At 37.1% G+C, this 18,833-nt stretch overlaps 2 protein-coding genes across 2 annotated transcripts in view; one reads left to right on the top strand and one right to left on the bottom strand.

Moving 5' to 3' along the window:
• Positions 1 to 8,839, top strand: part of HOMER1 (homer scaffold protein 1) — a 101,895-nt gene extending 93,056 nt beyond the window's left edge. The window contains exon 9 of the mRNA XM_029958973.1: positions 589 to 8,839. Within this exon, the coding sequence (XP_029814833.1) occupies positions 589 to 777 (189 nt within the window). The 3' untranslated portion in view covers positions 778 to 8,839. The remainder of the gene's footprint in view (positions 1 to 588) is intronic.
• Positions 8,840 to 10,083: 1,244 nt separating this feature from the next.
• Positions 10,084 to 18,833, bottom strand: part of JMY (junction mediating and regulatory protein, p53 cofactor) — a 69,244-nt gene continuing 60,494 nt past the window's right edge. The window contains 1 exon segment of the mRNA XM_029958988.1: positions 10,084 to 16,810. The gene's annotated coding sequence lies outside the window, so the exon portion shown is untranslated.

Raw genomic sequence — 18,833 nt, 5'->3', positions numbered from 1 at the left:
AGCTGTGCTGTTGTGGGGCTTGCAGGTAGGTGCTCCAGGGCACTGTGCAGTGAGGCAAGATGTGCTTATGCTTTCTGGTTTACATTTGTTACAGTCAATGTCACCTTGACATCAGTCTTGGTAGGTTATGTTCCTGTCTTAATTTTCAGAGTGCAAAGGCCTGTAAGGCACTCCTCCTAAGCAGTGTTCTGGATGGGTTTCTCCATGAGAACATTTCATGGAGACCATGTCCTTGATTCATGGTTTAAATCAGGGTATACTTGAATTTAAGTAAACTTCTGAGAAGCTGTTTTTCTTAGGTGATTTCTCAATGACAGAAGTAAGTATATCATTTGTTCACTGACTAAATTTTATCCCTCTCCCAAAGTTTCTGTCTTTCAGACAGTTATGGAAAAAGATCAGGAAGTAGCAGTACATATGGAATCACAATAACAATTCATGTTCTGATTTTGGCTTAGTGGAAATTGTAAAGGGTCATAAATTGTTTTAAAAAGCAGTTGACAAAAATAGCACACAAGTACCAGCAAGAGGTTAGACTGCTTTCTGTTTGCAGACAAGACATTAACATGTTATGTATTTTTTCTGAAGGAAGTAGAAATTCGAAACAAAGACCTGGAAGGCCAGCTGTCTGATCTAGAGCAACGTCTGGAGAAAAGTCAGAATGAGCAAGAAGCTTTTCGCAATAACTTGAAGACACTTTTAGAAATTCTTGATGGAAAAATATTTGAACTAACAGAATTACGAGATAACTTGGCCAAGCTAATAGAATGCAGTTAAGAAAAGGGGATTTCAGTGCCAATCAGCTTAAAGATGCACTGTCTCTCTTCATAGGACTGTGTTGGGCTCTGCATCAAAGTTGCACAAATTTAGAAAATGCTCCTCTGAGAGGGATTGTTTTAAATTTGAGTTGTATTTCAATGTAAAATTTAGAACTCAGCTTGTTGAAGAAAAAAATAAGAAACAAAAAAAACTTGAATTACAAATTACCTCCTTGTACATTATTGGCCACAAATAACTTGAAAGAATTAATAATAATTGAATGCAATCCTTTTCTAATTATCAGTGATGGAAGAATTAGCAGTGTCCCAAGTCACATCCCCTTTTTGTGATAGATACAATAGAGGTTTTCTGCTGTTTTATTTATTTAAGATATTTAATTGCTGTGTTTTGTGCAAGAACTTAGTGATGACAGCCCTGTATTTTGTTGTTCATAATAATTTCTCAGGGTATGTTGCACTGTGGAGAAGCAGTGCCGGTACCAATTTATTTTTGCCAGGAATGAGAGAGAGTTGCATCTTTAATTGAAACAGATTTACTATAACTGCTTGTATAAAGTTCTTCTTTTTTTGGGTTTTTTTGGTTGTTTGGTTGTTTGGGTTTTGATTTTTTTTAATATATATATATATATACTGGAAGATACAGTATTTCTTTATGGAGCTACTCTGATGTTCTACAATATTGTCCAATGTAAGGTTTACTTTTTCATATGAATTCGATGTAATTACAGTGAGATAGTATCTTCCTCTTAACTATTTTTAAGCCAATCAATGATGGAAGGTGAGTCCCCTAGGGAAAAAAAAGCCCCAAACCCCCCGAGAATTTTAAATGTAAATTCAAAATTTTAAATTTGACCTGCACAGATAACAAGGAATGGCCAGTTGTTTGTTTTCTGGCCTTGATACATATATTGAATGTTCAATTAACTGCTAACCTGCTCTGCGGGAGGCTTTTTCAGAATGTCACATGAAATTCAGGTTCTGTGAATGATGACTTATGGGGAGCACTGTTTTGTTACAGATTGCACTAAGGGCATAGAGCTATTGCAAGGGATTGTTCATACACTGAACTTGTCTAGACAAGAAGGCTGTTTCTTGAAGCTTTGTTATCATAGCAAATTGAATTGAAGACATATTTACTCTTTTATGGGTCTTCATATCACATCTTTATCAAAACTATACCAGGCAATATTCTGAACTGTTAATTAAGTGTTTAAAAACAGAAAATTGAATTCAATTACCCTCCATGAGCAGGTTTTAAAGTTGTTTTGATGTAATTTTAAGACTTTTGGCAAACACACATTTCTTTATATAATAGATTTATTTTAAAAAAACCCAACTCTTTGAAAGGTAAGCCAAGTGTCATGTGTCTTGCATCACAGTGCATTCTGGCCATAATTTGCTTGTAATATTGAAGAGGGCTTTTTTAAAATGGATGAGCGAGTGCCAGACTTCAGAGTCGAAAGATGCACGAACCCTTGTTTGCTCCCCAAATTAATTTGAATGTTAAACATGAAGTCTAGCTGCTTTGTACAACACAGTTTTCTTCACTTAGAGACTGATATTCAAAACTAGAAAAGATAAGTTTGTTTTCATGTGTGTACTGTGTGTATATACCATATAATACACACGGGTTGTCATTTATATTGGAAAGACATGCTTTATTTCTAAAATACCTTTTTTTTTCATTTACCAGTGATTTTTCAGGTCTCCCCTGACTAGTCAGGGAAGTGGCTTAGGTCAAATGCTAAACTGTCATGTATTATATGGTATGTATTATACACAATGTTTACGCTTTCTCCATATTTTTTAGGGTATTTTCTCACATTTATTAAAGGGGTGGGGGGAGCTTGTTTCATTGTGCTACTGGTTGAAAACTTTGTGGTGAACTATGTGTTTTTTCATTCAGGGGATTTTAGACAGTGGTGTGTATATCTTCATCAGGTCCAGATGAGCAGATACAGCCAGTTTTTAATTTTCCTGGGGATATTTGGGCCTGATTCTCCTGTCACTTGTGCTGCTGTAAACCATATGTCCTTGATGTGATGTCAGCAACATTCCGTTGGCATAACATCTGTGGAAGTGCAAGGAGAATTTGGCCTGCTAATGCTCAGTGGACATAATAAGGATGAAGAAAGAATAAAAAGCTAATGATGGAATAAATGTAATATTATTTTTAATGATATTATTATTGACATTTTTAAAGATATGATGTCATATGTGTGGGGAAAGAGTGGACTGAAATATTTCCACTTAAATTTTGTGAATATGTGTGGTACATGAGCATTTCTATGTATAAGTACACACACATATGTATATACAAAACATGGAAAAATTTAGATGTGCACATTTTTAATATTTTCCTATTGAAATTAAATTTAAAATTGGAAATTGATATTTGAGAATTTCTTTTCTCATAGACTAGATATGCTTCATTTCTTTTTTTTTTAATAATACAATTACTGAGGGCTGCACCTTTGAATTCCCAAATAGTTGCCAAACATAAATATGGGATAAGGTGGACATACGTGCACATATAAATAAAATCCTATGTCTAAGACTATTTTTAATGCTTATGTACAGTAGGCAAGTGTTTAGAAATTGTGATCTAAAGTTCATGCTTAGGTGGCTATACCTACTGTAGCCTCTCCACTTCTGTTTTAAGACAAAAATTTTCTGGTTTAAAGCATTACTGTCTGTGAGACAGGTACTGCACATTGTATCTATCTTTGATGAAACTATGGGAATATGTATACAGGAACAGTGTTCAGTACAATAGCCTGAAAACATGACCATGAACTTGCACTGGAGGGGAGAGCAGTCACTTTGTGTATAACTTGTTACATGGCAACTACAGTCTTGTAAAAAAAACAAAGCAAAAAGAATTACCATAAGCCTCACAGAAATACAGAAATAATAATAATAATAAAAATAAATAAATTAAAAAAAGGAAAAGAAAAAAAGAGGAAAAAAAGAGAAAAAAATCAAACCCACAGTTTTTTATTTTGAAATACACTTGCTGTTCTCTGGAGAATGTACTTTTACTCTTTTTTCTTTTTTCTTCTTAAATCTTTTCAAGTATGTGCAAGTGATTGCAGCAGCTACCTTAATCTTTCAGGTGCTACTGGATTTTGCATTAGCGTGTTATGTTGTGAAATCCTGACTTTGACATAAAAGATTTTTGTAAGTATATCCCCGTCTGGATAGCTAGTTTTTGGAGTGTCTTGTTCATAATCCATATGTCTCAATGATCCAGAAATTGCATTTTTATATGTGGACAAAGTAAAACCTACGAATTAAACTGTTTGTTACAGACTGGGAGTTCCTTTTCCTGGCTAGTATATCCAGGAAAGAGGAGAAAAAAATGAACTGCTAATGCAGAAATGCTGTTAAAGGTCTCTAAGAAAATACATTTTCAGGTAAAATATAAATAAATAAATAAAGGGCTAAACCAGATGTTACACAAATAAGAATTGTTTAATGCTATCGGTGGCATTCCCAAGATAATTCCTTTAAAGAAAACCCTGCAAGAATTAACAGTGCATCAATTAAAGGTTAATATTTTGGGATGTGTCTTCGGTTGTCAGTTGTGAAAGGTTTCTGATTTCTGCTCATTTTTCTACCCGTTAGAGATGACATTCAGGTTTACCTTCAATAAGAGGCTAAATCTCAGTTCATTCTATATCATCTTATATATTCTGTACTGAAGTGGCTGCTGAACAGCGCTCTGCATGCACTGCATTCAAAAATCAAATCCATTTTTCAGAATTACCACATGGAGAGAGGAATGGAAAACTCTTGCAGACCATCACTCTCTGTGGATATCGGTACTGTGGATATCAGTAAAAACACTGAACTTGGTTGATTGCAGAAATCTTGGATCATGAGGCCAAAGATAAATCTAAATAGAGATTAGGGCTGGATGTCAAAATACAATTAAGAAAGGACCGTCAAGAAACTCTATCCAGATATGCGTAGTTCAGTCTCAGTAACTGGACATAACTGCCAGTTAAGTGGACACCTGTACGTTAAGGGTTTTTTTCAGGAAATGGACCTGACTCTGCAAAGCAATGTTCAACTGTCTTGTTTACACTTTCTTAGTAATGCTGCATATGTGCACTACCTCTGAACGGTGCTGAGCAGAGAGCATATCACTAAATAACGTTATTTAAAATCTCTGGTTTTGCTGAGTAGCCTTAGTTCCTCGTTGTACTCCACTTACTTCAGACAAGTAGGATTAATTTTCCCTATTATGCTAAATGTTTTGGAACAATGAGCAGAGTTTTTTGTTAGATCCTGGAATCAGTTCAGCTCATGTCCACTGTTCTGGCCACGCAATCTAGCCAGAAAGCAGCTGTGAGTGTAAATATCGCAATACCTCTAGATACTGTAGACAGAAGTGGGTTTTCACACCATATGGGGTCTCATAGCTTGCCTGCCAAAACCTCTCAGGGACCTGCAGTTGCCAGAACTGCTTCTGCACTGCTGGCAGCTCATTGTAGGACCAAAGAAACACAATATACCCATTTTTTCCCCTCATTGCTGAGTCTTGCACAAGCAGAGCTCAGATGCAACAATACATCTGGCAGGTTTTATCACTTTCAGATAAAGGCATGGGAAGGAGAGTGACTATCAAAAATGGTTTCAATTTGGGGCGGGGGGGGGAAACGCAGATTTCAAAAAGATTTCTTAGTGCGGAACCTTTGTGTGGCTGTAAAATAGGCAAGAATGGTTTGCATAGGGAAGGACAAACCACCTGAAAGGATCTCACTTTCCTAGGTGTTCACATCATGCTGACATTGAGCACACCTGGCTTGCCAAAACTCTGCTCTGATTGCTATAGGCTTCTCAAGGTCAGCACTGGGGGTGTGTTTCATGAACACAGCTGAAGTCCTGACAGTCTGCAAACCCCATGTCCTTTCAGTCTTTTACCTTCACAGCTCTAGAGGTTTGGTACCAGTTTTAGCCATTGGTAGTGGTTGATGATGCTCCCTGTTTTTTCCTGCCACCAGTTCCTATCACCAGTGGTGTTTGTGTAATAGAATTCTGAGCTGGGTTTTAGGGTTTTTCTTTCTTTAACTTCAAAGTAGTTTCCAACTTTGTCCACCTCTGCTCTGGGGATTCTCATCTACTCTTATCTGAGCCTCATCTCACTGCGTGGATCCAGCAGTGTGTCAGCCACTTTTGCTTTCATTAGATTGAGAGTAGCAACCTAGACATTTTCTTGGAAGACAACTTGCATTTCTGTGACTGCAGTAATTCTTGAAGAGGAGGGATTTTTTTTTCCCAGTAGATCAAGACGGAGGCAGAAACAAGGACTTTCACAAACAATACATGCATCCAGGTGCTAAGGGGAGAGGAAGAGCTACACTGACAAGGTATGTGCAAATATAATCTGTGTGTATGGATTTAAATAGGGTCATGCAGATATTTGCAAGGTTAATATTTTCAGAGAGGGAACAAGACATATGAAATTCTCTGAGTCTGGCTTTATTTTGTTAAATGATCAATGATCAAACATGCCAAGAGAAGAAGCAGTGAGAAAACCTCACAGATGCTCTAAACAAGCATTACTGAAACACATCACGAGGACGTATTTTGAATCAGAGCTGTCTAAAAGAGAGCAATGCAAGTATTTTCAGAAGACAGGAGTTTGTATGCTCTTTACTGATGATGACTGCATTGCACAAATAGAACTTCCCTATAAGGCATGTAACTCCTCAAGTCAAAATACAGGAATATGTTAGGATTGGCAGACTGTTTTCAGAAGAAACTGAACTGATCTTCCTGCTAAAACAAAGGGATCCTATACCTGGCAGCAAAAATTCCCATCAAGCCAAAGGATTTCTGTCATCAGCTAGGACAGGTGACAGGTCTTTTGCAAATGAATTATAGCAACATTGGAAACCTCCATGAGAGAACCAGTACAAAGATGAGAGCAGGTTTCTGTGCAACTGCTGCAGTGTGCCTGAGTCACTGGGAAATCTTGCTACAGGACTTAGTCCAGACTGGCAGGTTGGGCAGGTGGCAAACACTGCTCTAGGTTCTGAGACTTTTAAGGGAATTTTGACGCTTGGGCCAAATTGCAGTACTGAACTGGACATAGGTATTCTAAAATCCATAAGGAAGTAAGGCCTCACAGAGTACAGCATTAGTCAGCTCTGTGGCTGAGCAAACAACCCCACTAGGAACTGCCGGAATGTTTGGACATGCAATCGCCTCCGTAACCCCAGCGGTGAGAAGGGTTTACTTGGAGGACAAGATCAAACAGTTTCACCAGCCTTTGAGGTTGGTTTTACAGCTCGGGAGGAGCTACTAGGTGGCTGTGGAATTTGCTGTGACGTTTCAAGTCTCTTTTTTGAGGCACTGTACCAGAAGAGGGGGCTGCTATAGAGGCAGTTGTGAGCTGAGCTCCCTGACCCCCACGAGCACAGTGCTGGATCTTAGGTGGCATAAATGCTGGCATGTAGCTACTTGGAAAATAGCTGGTCACAGTGGTGTGTCAAGGGATCAGGCCTTCATTGGCTGGAAGGTCTTGACAGATTTAAGTGAAGAAATTGTAATTTAAAATATTTCAGGCTAAGTTGTTTTTAGTTTGGGGTTTTTGTTGTTTTTTTTTTTTTTAAATGAAACTCCATGACTTGCCATTGCAATGACATGTTGATGGCTTAACAGAAAACACTGTAGTGTCCTCTTGGGAAACAGCTAAGCTCCTTCCCCTGGGTGAGCTCCAAAGGGAGCAGAAGCTAAATTTTGCATTCAGTTGCTTAGCCAGCCTGGTAGTGACAGTACCACACACTTTCTTACTCAGAAGCATCCCTGCAACTATGAGTATCCACCAAGGACTGCAGCCTCAAAAGGCTAGAAGTCTTGAGTTCTCTTGGGCAGCTGATGGCTGGGAGCACAACTGAGGTTTATCCCAGAAGGCTGATAGTGCAGTCTCAACAAATGCTGGCTGGGACACAGAGTTTCTGTTCAAAGCTTGTTATTGCAAATTGAGATTAAAAGCTGAAGACTTCTGCAAAATAGGACAGAGCATTTACTTGCAACTGTAACTGCTTTTGAGTATTTAAATGTGTTTTAGATGTAATATATGTTAATTTGTACACAAATCTAAGCAAAGCATCCTCATAGGCAATGTGTGGCTCATGTTCTCCCAGAAAACATAGCCCACATAGATACCTTTCATATTTATTTTTTTTTTAAGAGTAACAAACCTAATCTCCTGAACAGAGATTTGCTCTATCAGTCAAGCATAGTTAACTAATGCTACCTTTGACTGAGGACAATTCCTGCACTCCTTCCATCTCTTCCCAGAATGGATTAATGAAAGTAGACATGGTACAAGTGTCACTCAGCTTTTCTTGACCCTGGCTGCAGGCCACAGGCACCGGAGGAATGGCCAGACCTCACAAAAGCCAACAGCTTGACCCACTGAGCACAGTTTGAGTTAAAGCTGAATAACAGTAAGGCAGGGCATGCATGACGGGCCATATAAAATGCTGTTGCAGAGTGGGTGGAAATAATTTGCTTGTGCAGTGGTGCTGGATAAGAGGGGAGGTAATGACCTTAGCTTTCATCTAAGTTTGCTATTAAGAGAAACCCTCAACCAGTAGGCACTTCAATGGATCACTCAAGTGTGATCTTCCAGCAGTAGAAACCTTTAGGAAACCACTACAGGAATGACAAAGGTACATATGGCTCAGCAACAAAAGTATAGGATTTGTCATTTTTTTTTAGTACTATCAATTTTATTTTTTAATGCCAATTCTTTTTTTTTTTTAACACGTCATTAGAAACCAAGAGCAGTTTGCAATGTCAAATTGTTTTTGCAGGACTCTCTCCACTCCAACAGTTATTTTACTCACAGCAAGTGAGTGTGGGGGGAAAAAGGCCATCACTCTATGATGCTTCAAATGAAGTTGATTCATAAAACGTCTGTTGTGTTGTTTAAATTGTGCATTTAACATGCATGGCAGTTTGAGCATGCACTGATGATTTTGTATGCTAAGAGCTCAGTTACATTCTTACTGAAATTTAATGGGATTAAAATAAAGTACTGAGGAACAAAAAGTATAGTTAATCCAAGTGTTTTGTATGAATTGCATGATTCTTCAATAAATAGTAATGTACAGAGGGAGGGTGATGCCAATTAGAAAAGTTGTTAAGATAAAAGAATGAAGTAAACAGTGACTTTTGTCTGAAAGACCATCAATGTGCTTGGCCTTATATAAGCAATATGGGGTGGTAGTGAGATGTCCCAGAGAAGTCAGAAAGTCTGCTGTCTTCCATGGTGAGGAGAAAGGGTGACAAGAAGGCAATACAGGTGATTTGCCTGTGGCACAAGTATCTCCAACAAACATCCCACAGGCAGCACACTACTACAGTAGGAATAAAGGGTAAGGCAGCAGATAGTGAACTTAAATGTAATTTTTGTTTTGGGTTTTTTTTTCCCAGAGTTTTGGTTGATGAATGATAAGTGAACCCCAGCACCAACAGAGACAGGCACCAGCTTTAACGGCACAGATAATATTCTCTGCCCATTTTTATCCATCAGCCCTTGCTGTGGAGGCAACATTTCAAGGGAGGTACGCTGTCTTTGAGCTAATGAAAGGCTGGACAGTGAGCATGACTGTGGTGAAGATTTGCATAAAGTTTAGAGAAAGTAAGAGAGACTGAGAATCTTGGTGCAAAGGGGGAAAGGGCAGGAAGGCATCTCCATGGGAACAATTCTACAGGATGGAGAGTTGGACACAAACTTGCAGCACTTCTGTAAGGTAGGTTATATGGCAATGATGCTTAAGCTTCCTGGTAAAACCTCTGGGATGGTTTTCTGCTGTAGGGCAGCTCATGTTAACAAAGCGATGCTTTGAACAGTTGAACGACTGACATGGTACATCTAAAGTTTACAGAGGCCATTTTATCCTTAATTATAACCCTCACTCCCAAAAGGTAAGAACAGTGGCAAAACTCTGTAACACTAGACTTAGACGCTGCGATCTGTGACATGTGCACTAAGCTCAGGCTGTGGTGATGGCAGTGACACACTGGTGGTTTAGTGATCTGGACATTCAGAGATACTGCAAAAGTCTGTGATTCTAGGATTCCCTTGTGGCAGGAAGAAGCCTATAAGAGGGACTTCTCCCTATTATGGGAAGCAATAGTAAGAACTGCTGAGAAAGGTTTATTGGTTTTAGGAGATCTGACAAACTCGCTTTCCATTTTTACTTCTCTCCCTCGTATGTATTGCCTCTGTTAAGTAGTAAGTGGTGGAAATGAAACAAACCCTGCATATCACTGGTTCCTGTGAGAAAGAATGGTTTTATTTCTACAAGTTTCAGAGGCACTGTGGCCCAGTGAATATTATTTACAATGTACCTTTGCTTTACACCTGACATGTAATGAACAGAAAAAAAATAAAGGATGGTTCTACGTATCTTCCATCTTCTATGTGTTGTACAAACATTTAGGCCTTATTCTGCATAGCATAGTAGTGCCTTCCAAGTGTGCCTACAGGTATATTCACTAATCTGCAATTCTGATGCAGGCATTAAATACACTATCAACCACAGGGATAACCACATGAGTCACATAAAAGCATCTACTTATCCACTGAAGCCAATGCCAAAGCAGACACCAGTTGATGGTACATCTGTCTGTCCTGCACAGGCCCCCACACCACAGTCACACACTGCTGAGGGCACAGCCAGACCAAGAGGAACAGAACTCAGATACAAATACAACTCTCTTCTTTCTTAAGTCAGCAACTACTTGCTTATTTCAAAGCACATTTCCTACTTGTTCTATGTGTGTTCTGCCACAACCCGAAATTAACAGCATACGCCACGTGAACCCGATGTAAAAACATCACGAGGAAACCAAAGCCAGACAGGCCTTGAATTTTGTTTAAGACACTCTGCAGTGTAGATTTATAGTGCAAATACCACCTTTGTTTCAAATCGCTCTTAGAAATGTCCAGCCTTTTTCTTGTTTTCTCAGGATTGTAACTGCATTAAAAATTTCCTGTTCTAGGAATACACTCATTTTTTTATCTTCCTCATGTTAAGGGACCACCTGGACATAGAACCCACCTGCACTGCACCAGAAACACAGAAGCCAAAGGGAAAGGAGACACAATACAAACATATCTCTTTCATAAGATTTATGTTTACATAAATAACAACATAAAATGACTATAGGAAAAAACCAGAAAAACCCACAGACATCTAGGAACTCTAGTTTGGGACATGGTAAGTGTAATAAGGGAACTAAAGCTCTTACCATTTCTGGATTTAAACTTTTACGTTTTTTCATAGTGTTTGTCTTTTGATTAAGAGATGGAAAGTGAGTGTGACTTGTATTTAAGCACAACTATTCTGCATTATTTAAAAGCAAGTTTCTTTTATAATACCTCAACTGTTCATGTGACTCTGTTTAGAAAGATGTTACCTAAATATATTATTCCCTGTTGCAACATAGCTTAGACACAACCACCTGCCATTAAGCAATAACAGGCAGCTTGAGGAGTTAAAGAGTAACAAAGGGAACCGAAATGAATCAGATCTGAATGTTTTTTTTTTGGTGGGAACCAAACTATGCTAAAAATATTTCTTTTAATGTTGGTACATAGTCGAAGGTAAAACCAAGACAGTGGTCAAATAAATATCTTTTAATAAAGAAAAAAGGAATAATTTTAAAGCACCAAAACTGTGAGTATGATGTTACATTGCATGTACAATAAGGTGAATGCAGTACTTTGCGTACAGGTTTATATTTCTGAATCATGATAATAAAAAAACATGAGATACACAGAAATAAACTTGCGTTGCTGAAAAGCTGCACTAAAAAAAAAGACCAAAAAGCAGACAGTTTTTAGGTTTTAGGTATTGCTAGAAATGTCTGTTTAGTTTTTAACCTTTTTTTTTAAAAACATACTTGTGCTTAACACTTTATAACTTTGAGCATTTTCAGGCATAGTAAATTTGCAGAATTGTTTACAATAAAATATGATTTTAATATGTCCTTTTGAATATAATGGAGTTAAAGAACTTTCTTAAAGCCAAGCACAATGTACTAGTAGTGTCTGAGTCTAATAATAATATTGCACAAAGCTAGTGAATGGAAAATTTATTTTCTTTAGATTATTTCTTATTTATTCAACAGGCTTAACAAAGAAGTTAGTTTCACTAAGCTTCACTGGCTTCATTCATGCAAGACAACTTGCAGCCATTTGTAATTCTTAAGCTTTCCTTTTATGATGATACATTTTTTATACATTAAGATGAAATTCAAAATATATGGCAACTGCAACACCATGCTGGGAGATGTTAAGTGAATATCCCCAATGTCCATCACCTATTTCCCAATTCAGAAATCAAAAATAAGTTTGTCATCTGAAAATCAAGCCAGTCTACAGCAAACTTATTATGGGATAGGCAACAGACTGGACTAAAAATCTCTGCAGAGTTTGGACTTTATGCACCAAAACAGTGATCATCTTTTTTTGCTTGTTTCCAATGGACACACTTCTGGTTAACAGCCTTAGATAACAGCTTTAAATAATGCTCTATGTTAATATTAGAAACTCAGCAGAGTAAAATTCATTGCTTGGTCATTTCCCATGATAGAGGTACAGAGCATTCACATTTGTGAATGGAAAAGATGACCACTTCTGTCAAATTCTGAAGCTCTGGGCCACAGAACATAGAAGACCTGAATCACAACAAAAATATATAGATGTCAGGTTGCAGATTCACCACAGTCAGAGCTGTGAGTTTTGGGCTAACAGTCAAACTGAACAGGAAGTACAAAGACCTATATATGCAACATCCCTCCCACAAATAGACTGGCATGCCCTCCCTCCCTTGACCCTCCTAAAAATTCTAATTTTAAGTATTTAAGTATTTATTGTATTAGGCGTCAATTAAATATAAATTTATTTTGTAGGAAAATTTAAATTACAGTATATGTGTAGGTTAAAAATAGCCATTGCTGTTGATAGCATTAATAGCAATATGTCAATGTGCTTATTACACCAAAGAGCAATTTGCAGTCAAGTTTAAGATGATCTACTGTCTGTCAGCTCCCAGAGCAGTGAAATCATGCAACAAACTCTCCCAGTAAGGTGCTTCTGTTACTCCTTTTCTTTGCAAGAAGCTTTGCTTGTTCTTAACATTAATTCTGTAGTGAGAAACATAACAACGTATTGTCCATGCTTATGGAATTGTTACCAGAAATATATGCAGGTAATTTATTACATAAGCATTACAATGAAAATAAAATCTGATTACACGCATAAGCAAACTTGATTTACAAATTACACTCTTGAAATTCAGTGCAACAAATGGAACAAGGGTAACATTAACCAATAATGTTTCTGCTTCCTCAGTAAGTTGCATCTTCAATAATGCATCTGTCATTACTTTAATATTAAACAGTACAGAATATAGTGCTCATACTCAAAATGATTCTTTACAAATAATATAGTGAAGTATGTTAAGTTCTATCCCCAATGCAGTCACAAAAGAACACAATATATAATCATACTAATTTATTTTACAAGTGTCTGGTGTAGGATGCAGACTGTCAGATTTAAAACAAACAAACAAAACTCAAAAGTGATGTTTGAAAAATAAAAAAGCCTTCATCTACCCTAGACAGATAACTAGCATATGAAAATAAGTAAAGTGAGTAAGACTATTGGTCAACTGTAAAGGACCTGGAACCTCTGTGAATGAGAGCATGAAATTTTTGTTGATGAAAATTCCATTTCTGAACAAAAGACTACTGCTGTTTATATTTTGGTTATTTTAGTAGAAACTGAGTATTTAGTTTCTTGTTCCCACTCAAAAAAGATTTTTCAGTCCTTACATAATCATTTGTACAATAAACATTATGCATTTCAACTCCTTACCTCACAGGATCAATTACACCATAGTAAGAGTTTTAATTTGAACAAAGAAAGAAGAAAGAAGCTTCTAAAAATGGAAAAACCCCAACAGATGACAAATTGCTTAAGATAAATAACTAGCAATGGAACAATGCAGTCACAACAATGAAACAAAAAATACCAATAGTCAGAAAGGTCTTTTTATGGAGGCTCCTTGCACATGTTTCTGTGTTTTTTCTTAGTGATGCTTGCCAAGATTTCTCAAGGACCAACACAATTATTACAGCTTTTCTCAGCTATGGAGGAACCGACCACAATGCAGGACTGTCATAATTTCCATAAAAGTTTCTTGTGAATATAAACTTTCCCCATTTGGTGCTGTAGCCATCCAACTGGAAAATTTCACATTACAAAGGATGGAAGTTTTATGCATTAGCCTGTGTACACTACATATGCACAATTTTTATATCAAAGTGGAAAATTATGTGAAATTGTGACATCTAGTGACTCATGGAGGATTAAAATTCAGGATTTCTTTTTTTTTTTTTTGAGCAGGACATGGAAAAAACCAAACATTCACTTTCCACGCAGAAGATGGCAGTTTTGAACTGATACATACTGCTATGCTCAGCATAACAACTACTTTTTGTGTGCGCATAAAATACATGCTCATATGAGAACTCCATTTCTATACAGACTAAGCTATTACAGGAATCTAAGATTTCAGCTAAATATGAAACGTAATTTTTTATCAATCATGCACACATTTTTCAAGGCAAAGATGACAGATTACATGGCAAACATATCTGAAAACTGTACTACAGTACAGCATGGAGCTATTTAGATAAATCACAACACAGTGGTAAACTGCAGACAAATGCTGTGCAAGGGAACCACTGCACCTATACTTTAAAATTACACTATTTTTCCTCGGCTTGGAATTTTACTAGTGTCCTATATGCATACGCCAAGGAATAAAACTGCAGGCTGAAAAATAGGAAAAAACAGATATAAAAGCTGCTCATTCACAACTGGTAATTTTGCACTAAGTTTCAGATGAATTGTATAACGTGAATTACCATTCTACATCACGGTTCTGCTCTGTGCTACAGCCAAAAATTTATTTCATTACCTTGGTTTTAATGTGTGGTGATTGAAATTACAAACAAATATAGAGTAAAAATACACCACAGATTATGGTATAGGCTGTGTCAAATGATTATGCTGAACTTTGAAATTGCTACTATTGCTGCATGAACACAGCATTAGGCAGCTTGCATCCATACCATGTAACTCAGAGTTCAGAGAAGCAGTTTAAGAAAAAAACATCGATGTAGTTTTAGGCCTGTGGAAAGCCAGTATCAGGTATTTCACAGAGCTGATCTCATGACCGAAAAACAGAAACCTGACAACTAATTAAGCAAAAATCAATACAACTCTGCATTAACACTGCTTGCAGGTGCTTTGAAAATGAATGTTCACTAACTTTATAAGTAAGGCAACATGGTTAAGAAAATCCTTTCAAGATGTTTGACAGAGCTTTAATTTTCAGACAGCCACAGCAAAACAACTGAAGGGTCCAAGAGCTGAGGTTCCTTTAGGTTATACAGCCTATTGCTAAGGTAAGTTCTCCTGCTCCTCTTTCTGTAAGTAAACGGCAAGACATGAAATCCCCTGTTATAAATTTTAACACAGTACATGTTCCATTACATGACAGCAGCAATGAGTAACTCCACTTAAAAGAACCCAAATCCCCATAGTAGTTTATCTGTCAAAAGAGGAACAGTGAATGGACCACACTACACAAAGGACAGGGACTGTGTATTTCTCAAACACAGTGTATGTTACACTAGTAAAAACAAAATTCTAGTGAAAATTCAGTTTTACTAGAAGTGTAATGGGCTGACTTTAATACCACATGAGGTTTTTAAGCGGTACAAGGCTATTTGTATCTTTGTATTGACATACCTCTTGGTACTGTGGTATCGTAAGAGTAGCTGCCTGCAGCCATTAGTCATGAAGTTTAGGACTACTCCTAAGTATTCACTGCAGAGGAAGTTGTAGCCCTCCTTTACAAATAAAACAGTCAGAATCAAAAGAACCAGTTTTCAGCCAGTAGGCTTTTGGGTTTGAAATACAAACATTTCTGCAGCCACTAAAGGGAATAATGAAAACCAGCAGGAAAAGCATGATTTTCACAACTGAATTATCAGTACATTTAAGTGCTTTGATCTTTTTTAAAGAAGGCTGCTTAGACTAATCAAAAGCCATTTTAAACTAAAAGAGAAAAATATTTTTAAGTATGAAATTACAAAATATTGCTTCTTATAACAAATGATAAAAGTATAACTAACTTGGTTCAGCATAGCTAAATATTATTTTAAAAAAGCATGAAAATGTCTACTTTAAAAAGATGTCAGACTACAAATGACCTTCTAAAAAGGTGCTGCGGTATGTCTTCCTAAATGTATCATGATGGAAACAAACACATTCTCGAATATGTACTGAATTCAATTCTTATTTCTCATTGTGCTGTGGTCACTTGTTGCTTTTCACTGACATACAATTCTTCAAACTAAGAAGAAAAAAGTCTCAGTTGCATGTTACTGAATTTCAGCTACTGTAGTGCAACTAGAAATTCTGTTCTTTCTGGAATATCACACTGCTACACAGCAACCTTCTCTGCCAGGAGCCATTTATTTGAATTTTCAAGCACATGAGATATTCAGTGCAGTGAAGGGGACATTTTCTAGCCGGTTTAGAATCCTAAGGTTACTCTAACAGCACATAGTCACCCAACTCAAAATGCCCCCCTCACTTACCTGGCCACACATTACTAACGCAAATATAAAAAGTGCTTAAGAATTGGGCATTCTTGATAGTATAAAATGTACATCTAAACAACTTAGCTTTCTGCCCAAACCAGGATTTGTTTGAACAAATAAAGAAAAAAGTGACCTGAAATTAACATTTCAGGCCATTTTTTCCATATACTGAATTATCTGTCAAAGAAAGACTTTCTTTGCCAAAAAAAGCCTCCTGTGGAATTGATGGTCAAAACTGCTGGCTCTGAATTTTCAGAAATGCAGAGGAAAAGTAATCTTCAACTGGGGTTTCTTTTCTCACATCGGTGGCTGTCAATCACCTGTTTGGGAAAAAAGAAAAAGGAACATCTGAAAAGCTAAACAGCTGTACAAATATTCTTTGATCAACATATCAGGCAATTCTAACATGCAATACTGAGCAGTGCTGTACTGAGCAAAGATTCTCGTTGCTCCCAGGGTAATGACACACTAACTCTGGAGCCAGAACACACATAGTATGACCGGGTCTTTTTTTTTGCCTTCTAGTATTACTGGCAGTGAATGCAGATTAGAGTTTGAAGAGGCTCAAAATACTGCAATTAGAAGATTATAGAGAGAAAAAGCTCACTTGTTATCTGTTACTTTGTCCATCACTCACAGGAACCCAGGTTTTGCGTTACTTAGAAGTACTCTTAATGTACTACAGTGGTTTATGTGTACTGTTATGTACACACATACGTATATGCTTTGGACGCTTTTGATAACCAGTAATCTGGATTTTTCACACAGAAGCCACTGCATATTTGTATTACTTGTTCAGCTATTTCAGTACACAGAATGCCTCAACATCTTTGCATGTGGTTTAGAGTGTCTGTAAGGAAGGAACTATTTTTAAGGAAGTTAGTCATAACTTTAGGTAGAAGTTAAATTACAGAGTAGGTAATACAACAGATAACTAAATCTCCTGCAAGAATTAGTTACTATTAGTTTGTCTTCAAACTTCAATAATTAATGAAACCTCTTCAGGGAGCACTGTTAATACTCCCTGCAGATGCTTCAAGACACTTTTTGGCTCTTGATAGATGTACATCACTGTTTCAGATTTAGCCTTCATTCCTAAGGCAAATAACTGCATTACATTTAGCCTATACAAATGTACATGCAATTAAGCACAGTTCACAACACGTGTGCCAATATACTTTAACACGTGCGCCAATATACTTTTCTATAACTGTTTTCAATCTAAAACTTCTGTGCTAGTTTTTGGCATGTGCAGAGCTTACCAGTTAAAAATCAGTAGGTCAGTCTTAAAGCACGGTATTAAATGGATGACCTTATAGTAAAAGAATACTAGCCTGCAATTTCTACAACAGACTTTCATTATATTTTACTCTTGTATAATGAATTCTATTAAGCCAGTCTGGTCAAGCAAGCACTCTCATCTATATGGAAAGTATTCAGCTGAATTTCTCAACAGTTTTGTCTCCCTCTCTGTTCTCCCAAATCACTTCACATGCTTCCATAGCAGGGCCTTGCTTTTCCTTTCTGAGCTGTTAGCTGTTTTGTACAACTATTTTTCAGTTGAGACTATTATCTATTGAATAATCTCACCGCATGAAAATAGCGTTGTTTTCATAATAAAATATGAGACTGGTAAGTGAAAGCAGGTCCCAGATGTATGAAGAACTCCCAAGGAGCACACACTCAGAACTCTGACACTGCAATCCTGCTTTTAGGTCCAAGTGATTTCATGGGACCCCAGAAGGATATAGGCTGGTAAAAAGGAGACAACAACCAGCATACTAAAGAGACTGCATGGCAGTGATTTTCAGCCTGCATTCTGAACTGCTTTATGGGCCTGCAAATAGCAGAGGAAAATGTGTATTCACATTGTATGGCAATGACCACAGAAGAATTCTAAGACAATGCACTTCTAATAGAAAATGTTTAAGAGGTCAACCAACTAGATTGAAAAAATGTAAAGTCACTCCTGGAAAACTCCTGTTTATCTTGGGGAAAAAAAAAAAAGCAAAGATGATCCTAAACAGTAAAAAAGATCTACTAAAATCATAAAGTCAAATCACAAATTTTAAATTTGGTCCATTATCTAAGAAATTAGAATAATTGCACTAAGAAAGCCAAGTCAGTTTCAAGACATGTCCTTTCTTACAGTTGTCACTTGATTTCTGAAGGGCTGTGGTAGTGGGATTTTTCAGTACACATGGATATATCCAAGCAAATATATTTATATCCAAGCAAAATTATTTTCACTTTGAGTTTCAGCAAGAGTTAAGTACATCTCCACTCCTGGATTTTCAACTCCAAAACTAGCAGTACATTGAGTACGGAATAGAGGGAGCAAGG

This window comes from Manacus vitellinus, unplaced genomic scaffold (genome assembly GCF_001715985.3).
Source record: "Manacus vitellinus isolate BGI_N305 unplaced genomic scaffold, ASM171598v3 scaffold_18_pilon, whole genome shotgun sequence".
In the NCBI taxonomy this organism is placed as follows: Eukaryota; Metazoa; Chordata; class Aves; order Passeriformes; family Pipridae; genus Manacus; species Manacus vitellinus.
This window is presented reverse-complemented; position numbering and strand designations above follow the sequence as displayed.